Source organism: Natrix helvetica (assembly GCF_964273705.1).
Source record: "Natrix helvetica genome assembly, chromosome: Z".
Taxonomy (NCBI): Eukaryota; Metazoa; Chordata; class Lepidosauria; order Squamata; family Natricidae; genus Natrix; species Natrix helvetica.
In genome coordinates, this window is record NC_138554.1 from 116251576 (window position 1) to 116263294 (window position 11719).

An 11719-nucleotide genomic window follows, 5' to 3' on the forward strand; every position below is an offset into this window, starting at 1 on the left:
GAACCACCTTTGGTGGGAAGGAAACAGCGTTCTGTGCGCCTTCGGCATTTAGTCATGCCGGGCACATGACCACGGAGATGTTTTCAGACAGCGCTGGCTCTTTGGCTTTGAAACAGATGAGCACTGCCCCCTAGTGTCGGGAACGACTAGCATTTATGTGTGGGGGAACCTTTACCTTTACCTTAGTTATATCATTCAAAAGCCTGTAAAGTCTCTTCTTGTAGTTCCAGTAACTCATTTAATATTGCTGAAATTTACTGCGTAGCTTTCTAGAACATGTAGCTGATGTTTATTGCATAACCCTACAAAAAGAATGCAAGTGGTATATTGTGATGCAGATGCTGTGTTCCTATACTATGGCACTCATCTTTTGAAAAATAAGTTCAGAGTTCTATACCACCCATTAAGTACCAAACAATTGGTAAATATATTGTTCCTGGTCTGCAAGTACTAAAGGATTTGTATTTATTTTACTGCCTGTCTTAAGTACCTCTGTTTCAGTTACCTCTCTGGTTTGCCCTATGACAAATGGATTTTGGATCATATTGTATATATTGTGCTGATTTCACAAGATAAATTATGGGAAAAAGAAGTTATATTAGTACTTACACATGAATGCTGATTTGAGGAATAAGCTCTAAATGTGATTTCAGGTATATCTGGCTAAATGAGGATATTAGGAAGTCCTATTTGTATTCTGAGCCTGATGGACAATACTCATTGGAACCAAATATACTGTAGTTCATTTTATAAATTGAGCTGAAAATGTTGGATTGTGGTATACTGAATTAAGAGGTCATTTGTCACAAAAGTGGTTCCTTAAGACAGCTGCTGTAATTTCTTATTTGTTGAAGCTATGGTGAATTGTGTAAGATCTTTCTGTGTCCTATGAGCTTCATTTTAAAAGTGTTGCGAGTGTGTCAGAAAGAGAAAGAGAGATTGAGATTTAACATATGACATTTACAGAGGTCATGCAATCACTGATATGCAAACTTAATTTAAATAAAGCATATGTATGATGTTATAATTCAATATTTATATTTCAATAATTATATAGATTTTATAATTCAATATTTAAGGAAGCTAACCATCTAATTGCTTTGATGTGGTTTCAATGAGATTATCCCAGGTGCCTTGAAATTTCCTGAAGAGATATTCTTGAATTATACTGTATGTATTATAGTTTGTACAGTCACATTTTGGGCTCTTGCCATCCACATTTAAAGAGCTTTGCCTTAGTTGTGTCCTGTCCTGATTCTATTCAGATAGCTTCATGTTTTGGGGGGCAACTGCATTCCTGAAAGTGGTTTTGTTGGATCTGTGTGATCTGTTTGGTGGTGGTTATTAAAAGTCACCCATCTTAAACATCATTCTTCATCTAGATTGTGGTATGTTATCCCATGTATGTGAGAGCACTAGCAACAGCACTAGCAACAATATTCATATAACTAATACCTTTCACACTGATTCTGTGCCATATATCTTATCTGAAGATTTAATTAATGCTTAACAAGAGAAGCAAAACCTTATTGTTGTATTCTCAAAGAGATTCTGCACCCTAAATATTCTGTAATATGTGTCATCAATGTATTTTAATTGATGTAGCTGAAATAATGAAAAATATGAAGATTGGACTGCTTTTCAGAGTAAATCAGAATTGTCTCTCAACCAAAATTTCAGGTATTTGGCCTTGGGCCTCTGTTAGCATATTTTATTCTATATGGTGTGTTTGTCTGTCTTGTAGGAGGTTTCTGTTTCGGCTCTCCAGAGTGCTAGTTGTTTGGATTTGTCCCAGAATCCTGGGTGGATTTTGTTGCTGAGTTTGAGGTGAAGACTGAGTAGGTCTCGGTTGGTTTGGTCTAGTAGGAATCTTTTCCTGTGGAGTTTGTTCTGTTCAGAAACACTACTTAAACGCACAATCCCATCACCACCCTGTACAGATCAACTCTGTAGCCAAGACCCTCATCTCCAGAACCAAATGCCTAGCCGACAAAGACCACCTGAAAACTGAATTACACACTCTCACAAATGTATTAATCTCCAACGGATCCCAAAGAAAAATAATTACCAACCTCATCCAAAGGGAGACTCTCCCCAAAACCCGAGACACAGAACAGGACAACGGCATCGCCTCCTCCCTTACATCAAAGGCACCACAGATAAAATCAGCAAAATTCTCCACAAACACAATATCAAGACAGCCTTCAACACTGACCAAAAAATAGCCAACATCTTAAGAAATCCCAAAGACAAAATCCAGCTAGAAAACCAAGAAGTCTACGAAATACCATGCAAAATCTGCCCTGCAACATACATGGGACAAACGAACAGGAGAATAAATGCACGCATCGCAGAACATAAGAACGCAGTAAGAAAAAAAGAAAAAAACCCTCCCTTTTCTAGCACCTTAAAGCTACAGGACATGAAATTAATTTTGAAGGAACCAGGTTAATCTCCAAAACTGAACACTTCAACAAGAGAATAATTATGGAAGCTATCGAAATAGGAACCCCCCCCCCACAACATGAATAAATGTGATGATACCTCCCGCCTACCAGACATCTGAAAACCAGCCCTAATTAACAAATGAGCTCCACCCACCACCCAGGCCGTTACAACACGAAACAACAGTGGACACACAGCCAGCACCTATCAGCACCAATCATGATACAACCGCACAACCAATCATTCCACTTACTGAAACAATGCCAGCACTCCACCACCACCCCACCATGATTTATAAAAAGACGGCAGTTCCGACCACGTTTTAAGCCCAAAACCCAGCCTGAAGATGGCAAGTAAGACCTCGCTGAAATGTTGCCAAGACAATCTCAATCTTACACAGGAAAAGACCCGATTACAACAAGATCAGTCTCTGTGGTCATGTGACTGGCATGACTAAATGCTGAAGGCGCAAAGAACGCTGTTACCTTCCCACCAAAGGTGGCTCCTATTTTTCTACTGGCATTTTTACATGCTTTTGAACTGCTAGGTTGGCAGAAGCTGAGACAAATAACGGGAATTCACTCTATTACATGCTGCGAGGGATTCTAATTGCCAACCTTTCTGATCGACAAGCTCAACGTCTTAGCCAATGAGCCACTGTGTCCCATATATATGTGGGTTGCTCCCGGTTCAGACCAGTAGTGGAAATTGGGCCTGGATTGCCAAGCCAGTACTGACAGCTGGCCAGCCATGCCCCTGAACTGGCCCACTCGAATGTTCGCCCTGCCTCGCTTTCGCCACGTAGTTCCACAGAACTGCCTTCTCCTGCTACACACAGGTAAGCAGCATTCGCACTAGCCTAACCCCCACTACCTGCTGGCTGCAACCCGGGCCCCGCCTGATCAACAGGATGGGCGGATGGAAAAGTGGAGAACAAGCGGGTGGTTTGCCGGTCTCCAATTCTCCATCTGGCATGGGAGGCGAGCAGTAAGGGAAGAAAGCCCTGGGCTGGCACCTCTGCCTCTTTCCTCCAAGAGCTGACTTGGGGGACGGCCAGCCTCCCCCGCTGCTGCACCCTTCCCTCACCACCCCTACCGGACAAAGCATTGAAGGGCAGGCCAGTTCCAGGCCACCCACCCACTCGCTCGCCGCTTTCCCAGCCGGCGACCCAGCTGACCAGGCAGGGCCTGGGTTACAGCTGGCGGGGAGGGGGTGCACACAGGGCAAAATGGGATGCGTCCTGTTGGCAGAGGGTCTATGTGGAAAGTGATGGAAAGGTGCAGCAGTGGGGGAAGCTGGCCATCCCCCAAGCTGGCTCACGGAGGAAAGAGGCAGGTATGCTGGCCTGGGTTCGATTCCCTTACCGCTCACCACTGCCCATGCCACGCAGAGCATTGTAAGCCAGGCCAGGCCTGGCCATCTGCCCACTCACCTGTTGCTGGCTGGGCACCTCCCCCACCACTGCACCCTTCCCTCACCATCCACTTGTTAGTCGCTTTCTCGGCCTGCCAGGAGCGGGTGGCCGGCCTCGACTGGCCTGGCTTCCAACGCTCCATGCTGCATGGGCAGAGTTGGTGAGCTGTAAGGGAAGCGAGGTCCAGGCCGGCATCCCTGCCTCCTTCCTCCGAGAGCTGGCTTGGGGACAGCCAACCTCATATAGCCTCTGCTGGTGGGCCCCATTCTATTTTGCCCCACACACTCCCCCTCCCCAACAACTGCAGCCCGGGCCCTGCCCAGTAAGCTGAGCAATTGGCTGGGAAAGCGGTGTCCGGTGCGACCTGGACCGGCCTTGCTTCCAATACTCCATCTGGCATGGGCGGAGGTGGTGAGCGGTAAGGGAAGCAAGCTCCGGGCCGGCATCCCTGCCTCCTTCCTCCGAGAGCCGGCTTTGGGGATAACCAGCTTTCCCTGCTGCTGAGCCCTTCCCTTGCTGTCCATGCGGAGCCTCTGGCAGCGAGTCATCTCCCATGTCACCCTACACGTGCCTCCTCCCCACCAGCTGCAGCCCAAACCCTGCCTGGTCAGCTGGGCGGGTGGTTGGAAAAGTGACAGGCAAGCGGGTGGGACCGACCTGCCTTCCAATACTCCATCTGGCATGGGCCACCACCGCCACCTTGCGGTAAGGAAAGTGAGCTATGGGCCAGCATCCCTGCCTCTTTCCTCCGCGAGCCACAGCGAAGGGGAAAGCAAGGCTTCTTTGCCAGCCTCCCAGCTGGCAAAACAGACATTTTTGCCAGTTCTGTAGGCGTGGCTAGGTGTGGGGGGGAAGTGACTGAGTGGGTGTGTGCATGACTGATGTCCAGTTGGCCATGGCCATTCAGTCACATGCCCTCCCACTTAGTCACGCCTACAGAACTGGTAGTAAAAAAAATTGAGACCCATCCTGATCTATACATACTGTACATACATTCATACACACACACACACACAGGATAGGTTATTAATTTTTCTTGCTTAGATAAAACATTTTTACTAGATACTCTGGATTGATAGTATTTTCATTGTAGCAATTATAGTCCTGTGACTCTACCTCATACATTAAAATAGTATGCTAATGGGAAAGAAGTTCTAGGTATTTTATTTCTTGTTAGTAATATTTTTTTACATTAGTTGAGGATAAATTATATATTTAAGATGTGAAGTTATCATCATTAGATTTGGATTTACTTGTCATAGTAGATTTGTAAACTCATCTCATTTAATTCTGAATCCAGTCATAAGTTTGTCTATCTCTTTATCACATGTTTGCATCCATACTTCTTTTTAAAAAATTCCAGCCAGAAGACATTAGAATAGATTTAAATTTGCAATAGTGATGAATATCTGTAGTTTGGGTGTAGGATGAGGGTGAAGTTCACTGTCCGAGCTTGTTGGTTGGTTTCCGAACGTTTCATTACCAGGCTAGGTAATATCTTCAGCAGAGTTTAGGGGATGTCAGTATCAGTGTTCTATTTATAAGTGTTACAGGTGTGGGTGCATCAAATGAAGTTTCTTCAGCTCTGACTGGATGATGGGGAATGGAAAGATTTATATTCCTTGCAGCTGGTCATTTGCATTATTTTAGAGAGTTTTCTCAGAGGTTTCTCAGATACCAAGCCATGAGTTGTTGAGAGGTTTACAAATCAGCACCAGCATCTTAATTGAGCCAGTAGGCAGCTGGCAACCAGTGTAGACCTTTCAGTGCAAGCATCAAAATATCATATATTGGATAGCAGTTTACTTGCACCATTTTATACAATTTGTAGTCTGTAGTCTTTCACAAAGACTGAATGCCTATTCTAGACAGAACATTGTAAGAATAGCTGTACATGAAATTATAATTTCATAATATAATATAAATTGTAATTATAATGATAAATTATAATAACATTTTCAAATGTATTTGGCAGAAAGAAAATGACAATTAATCTGAATTTATTTAAGGAGCCAATAGTTTATATAACCTTAAAAGTAAAAAAGTGTGAAATATTTTGAAATTAAGAACTGTTTAGCTGAAACAGCAAACAAAATGCTAAAAGCTCCTTTAGATGCAAAAGTTCTTCAGTGTACTGATTTGGACATTTTCCCCCAAATTAGAATTTTTGACATTTGAATGTTTCAAGAGATTGAAAATTATTTCAGTCATTACTTGAGAGAAAAATAATTTGGTTTGTAGTAACATAAGATAAAAAATAGTTAGTGATTTAGATGTAACTGATATTTAATGAGGCCATTATACTATATGATCTGGACTTTTTTACACTTGTTGCACTCCTCCCTTTTCCTTCTTACTGGGGGATAGTCCCAGAATGACAGCCTGGCAAATAACCGTGATCAGCAGAAAGACTGTGTATCAATAACTTGAATTCTACTATTGTTATCTCCTCCATAAATCCGCAAACTCAGATTTCCTCAGCATGCTGTGTTTGTGTTAGTTTGCTTGCTTTAGGGACTTTCTAGCACTATCTACTAACATGAAATAAGAAGACAACTAACACACCACATGGGCTCACATCCATGACATTTGAAATTTCAACAGATCTGAGTCGTCAAGGTGGTGATCACAACTCATTCCATAGAGAGGGATATGTGAAGGAGATTACCCAATAGGAGAATTCATAGTATGGTACTGGTAAGTAATAAAGCTGTGGTTGTACTATTAGTTATAAACACTCTGAATCTTTCCCAAGTGACAGCCTTTATTGAGACTCATACTGAGGTTTGATATTTCTGACTAAGAGTGACAGTCATGAAATTGGGAAAAATTAGGGTACCTTAGGGTAGTTTCTTGCTATTTTAGATTTTGTGACATATAGTTCAATGTATTTTTCATAGAAGTGAAAGATGTATGTGTTTATGTATGTACATATATATTAAATGCATAGACACATACAACTTCCAAAATATTTAAACTTTTTTTTCAAATTTGTAAGAATAACATTGCAAAATGTGATGTAGCCTATTTGTTTGGATGAAAATTATATTGTTATTTTTAAAAGAAAATGCTAAGGCACCAAACAACGCTACTTCTGCCGTAATAATCCATATAGAAACCCTATACATCTTAATTTTGCTGCAGCAACGTATTCGTATGAAGCAGCATTTAAATCCTGCACTCCCCCCTCCCCAATTTGAAATAAATATGAATAGGTACTTCATTACTTCACATTAGCTATTGAAGTTGTTTTGAACATTCTGTTCTTGATTCAGAAATAACTTAATCTTTTTTGGGGGGGGGGAAACAGAGAGGGCTCTTCTATAAATTAGCAGTTAAATTAGCAATCTTAATGTATACTGGTAGTTTGCTTAGCATCAAATGTGATAAACTATGTAAGCATTTTTAATTTATTGTATTTAGTTCCATATTTATAATTGACTGATAATCTGTTCTTGTAGAATACAAGAAAAACATCCCATACTGTAGTGTCATGTGAATTCAATTTTGTTCTTCAAGAGTGAAATTTTCATTGAGAAATCTCTTGAGAGAAAATGCTTTAGTATGCTAGCTGGAAAACCTTTCAAGAACAGCCTATTTTCTTCCTTTATTTTAAGATATTACTTTTAATGGCATGAAATTCACTATGTGTTCACAGAACTGTGCTAAAGAATAATGATTTAAGATCAAGACAAGAATTAACTACCCATCTCACCAATCAGTGGCCTTCCCCAGGAGCTCTGGATGTTAATGCTGTTGCCTTGGATACGCTGCTTTATGGAAAGCAAAATAAGCAATGGGATGAGTAAGTCGATATATTTGTGCAGTGCTCCTAAAATCCCAGAAATCTCATTCACCTTCCTCCACACGCATATCTCATCCATCAGAATTTTAGATCTCAGCAGACAACCAAAAGCTGCTGAATGCCTAATTATTAAAACTCTGCAGAAAGACTTGTGATAAATATTTCATTATCTTAAAACACATGTAGAGTGCTATAATACAAATAGTTTATATAGTATCCAATATACAATTTTTACACTGTTGTGTGTGCACAAAGTGATTTACTATTAATGTAAATCACTTCCTATGTAAATAGGTTGTTTTTGTTAATTTTGTTTGTCAATGCAAATTGTTCAGAAAACTTATTATCTGCTATATTAGAAAGATAGAAAGCAAAACTAACATTCAAATTATTTTGACATTGCATAATTTTTGAGAGCACTGCATGTGACAATGGCTGTCCTTGAGAAATATATCAAACCTGTGCGAGCATAATGGAAGGCTTGCAAATTGTTCAGATACTGCCTATCTTATGTTTTTTCTTATGTGAATCTTTTTCCTTTTCCAAGCTTGGCTTTACTAACCATAATTAGAAACATACTGAATCAAATATAATGCTTAAGAATTGTAGACAGATTCCCCAACTCATAAGAAAGATTTCTATACTTTGTTCAGCATTAAGGCTTTGGCAAGCTTTAAATTTTACATCAGATTTGCATTGTTTTTCATTTCAAAATTTAAATCTTCATGTTAGCCCAATCTGACAAGGTGGTGAGATTATAATTAAGCATATTGTAGTATATTGTGCATCAGAGAATACTTGAATTTGATCAATTGAGCAGTAGTTCAACATTGGAACAAATATTTATAGTTTGTTGAAAATCTTCAATTAGTTTTTCTAAAATTGTTGGAACCAAAATTATTTGGGGCAATATGGTACACTGCAATAATTAAGATCATTTAAACATGCTCATAGGAGTATTGCTCTTTAATTTTGGGTACAAATTCCCATTAGGATATTATTGACTGTTTAACATGAGGTTGTTTATTATTAATGCATATGCTATCAAAATGAGTATTTTTAGTAACAAAAAGTGTACCAAAATATGTATAGTAGTATACAGGCTTATTCTATCTCAACCATTGTTTAAAATTTGTTGTTACTTGTTTTCTATGAGTTTTTTGGAACAAATATAGATTTTCTCTATAAATTGTAGTTCACCCATTACAGCTTATCGTATTTTGCTGGATGATATGAAAGTGTGGACACATAATTTTTTAAGACACACATTTAAAGATAGTTTTAAATAATATTAACAACCTATTTATGCATATGTTTTGGAAGATTCTCAACATTTTCTTGAAACTTAGGAATTCTATTTTGATTTGGCTAGTATGTAAGAAAGTAAGAGAAACCCTTATCAATAAGGACCAAAGTCTATTTGTATCAGCCTATTATTTCTTGCATTACAATGTTGAACGTTACATGAATCCAGAAAACCTCAAAACAGGACACGTAGGTGACAGTTCACCTTTTATTTTACTAGTCACAATTTAGAATTATTTTAGAAATAATGAATAATACATAGCTATTCATAATTAATAATCATTGATAGATCTATCCTCCATTAATGTGTCTAATTTTATTTAAATAATTTAGATAGTCATCTAGTAGCTCTGAATTTCATAGACAGCCACATGTTGATAATGTATAAGAACTTCATTTGTTTTTTTCGGATTTATAGAATTCCATTTAATTATTAACCCTCCACTTTTGCCAACATAGGCCCAGAGTTAATATTGGTCATGAATGGATTATAATAATTAGGGTTAGTAGTACTATCAGATATTTGATAGCTTAGTTATATTTTATCTCATATTTAAGCCTTGCTTGCCAAGAAAAATAATTGAAATAATTTACAACTGTGTTTAATGTAATATTTTGTAAGAAACATATATTTTTTGTTGTGAAATGAGATGAGATGATTTGCTTTTGCAACATGGCATGTGCTTGCTTTATGTGAGAGGCAAGAACAAGATAGACAACAAGGAAAGAAGTAGTAATGCCAATAGGTTCAAATTGGCATGGTTAAAATAATATGTGATTGGTAAGGAAGTGATAGATTAGCTGTGCTTATTATTTTCTATTCATTTTATATATTAAAGATTAATTACACTTAGAACTATGAATGGAAAAAAGACTTGGAATATAAATGAGATGTTGGTTTGGGTAACCCATTGCTCAGATAGTGCCTTTTGTATCTAAGCGACATACAGGTTAAAAAAATTGGATCTGATTACGTTTATATAGACTGCTGTTAAGGTTTAAAGTTTTCATTTTTGGTTAAGTAATGTTTTTAAAATACATGCATCCCTTAGCAAATACTGTGACTGGTTTTTTTTTAATTGTTGCTTACAATAAAGAAAAAACACAACCAGAACAAAAATAAATGGAGAAAATATTTTTCTGAATACTCATGATAAAATGCATTAAAGTTATTAAAGAACAAATCAAACTCTGACCACATGAAGAAATATAGATCAAACTGTCTAGATGTCAATACCAAGCAAGCTGATAGTAGAAAATAAATATGTTTCATCAGTCCAGGCTTTTAAATAAGGATTGAATGTATTTTCATTAATTTCTAGCTGCAATTATTGCTTGATATGTAGAATTCCAAATATATGACAATTGTTCAATATTACATCAGTATCTTTGTATCTCATTTATCTTTACAATACGCTATTAAGATATCTATTAATATTAAACCAAAAAGGGACCATTATGGAGCAAGCCAAAACATATATGCTAATGACCCTTTCACAATTTTATACATTCAACATATTGAAAGTAACATTCAACCCTTAATATTTTGTTATGAATTTAATATATTTCAAAGAGGATCTTTCACTGGATTAACCTTATTTTAAATGCATATTTAATGTTGATTAATAAATTAGTACTTTTATTTTTGAAGACAAAACATTTCAACCAATTAGCATAATTTGTGTTCGTGTGAGTGCATAAATACACACACACAAGTATATATAGGGAAAGTGTAAGTCTAAGCACATCAGTATCATCCAATTATAACAGTGTATAAATTCAATGCACAATAGGCAAATGATACAAAAGGGCATAAATAATAATGCACTAGTTGTACCCTGCTTATATGATGGGGGATTTTTGAATGTGACACATATATGCTTCTATGGTATTACAATTCATTTTAGCTTCGTATAGCATTGATAATATAACTGTTATGAGCAATTATTTTTGTTAAGTTTTACTGTAGCTGCCTTTAGTAATTTTGCTAACTCTGCAAGATACAATAAAATGTTAATAACTGGATTTTTTGAAACTTTTTGAAGGTATTATTAGAAAAAGTATTCCTTTCTTTCAGTTAAATTATCTAGATATTTTTGATAAATACTAAGACTTGATAGCAACTGGAACAGTTATCTAAGTCTGTAGCTAGTTATATACAAACATATATATTAAAATTTTCAAGTGATCAAATAATCCAATACTAACAGCAAATATATTATACTACCACTAAAATAATACAAAATCAGAATGAAATACAAGCAAAAAAATTTAAATATGATTTTTTTTTAAAAAAATATGGACTGGATTTAGAGTAAATTAGTATAGTATTAATGATCTTAACTCCTTTTCCAATTTTATGTACTATATTGTGTTACACATTTTGGGGGAAAGACAGGGGAGATAATTTAAAGGATGTATAGAAAGATATACTGGTATTAGAAAATTGTGAAAAAAAGTTCAAAAGTTCAAAAATAATGAAATGAATTGTCACTGATATTGCAGAAAAAGTTATCACAGCCTGGATCAGCTCTCTGCTGATGTAAGCTTTTCTCAGACATCCCTGGATCCAAGTAATCCACCAGATGCAGATGGGAAGCAAGATGGACTAAATTTACTTAGTGAAGGTAAGGTGAACAACCCCAAATATCTGTGTATAATGCCTAATTTCCAGGTATACCTAAGACTATACAGTTGTTGTATGTATAGCTTAAGAACTACAAATCTGCAATTCAAAATTAAATTCAGTT

At 37.3% G+C, this 11719-nt stretch overlaps 1 protein-coding gene across 4 annotated transcripts in view; it reads left to right on the forward strand.

The window, feature by feature from the left end:
- Positions 1–11719, forward strand: part of RUNDC3B (RUN domain containing 3B) — an 80795-nt gene that overhangs the window by 66794 nt on the left and 2282 nt on the right. For 3 of the 4 annotated variants that reach the window (XM_081969885.1, XM_081969882.1, XM_081969883.1), the window contains 2 exons: positions 7518–7664; positions 11475–11596. In XM_081969885.1, the coding sequence (XP_081826011.1) occupies positions 7518–7664; positions 11475–11596 (269 nt within the window). The remainder of the gene's footprint in view (positions 1–7517; positions 7665–11474; positions 11597–11719) is intronic. The other variant, XM_081969884.1, reaches the window with a different exon arrangement.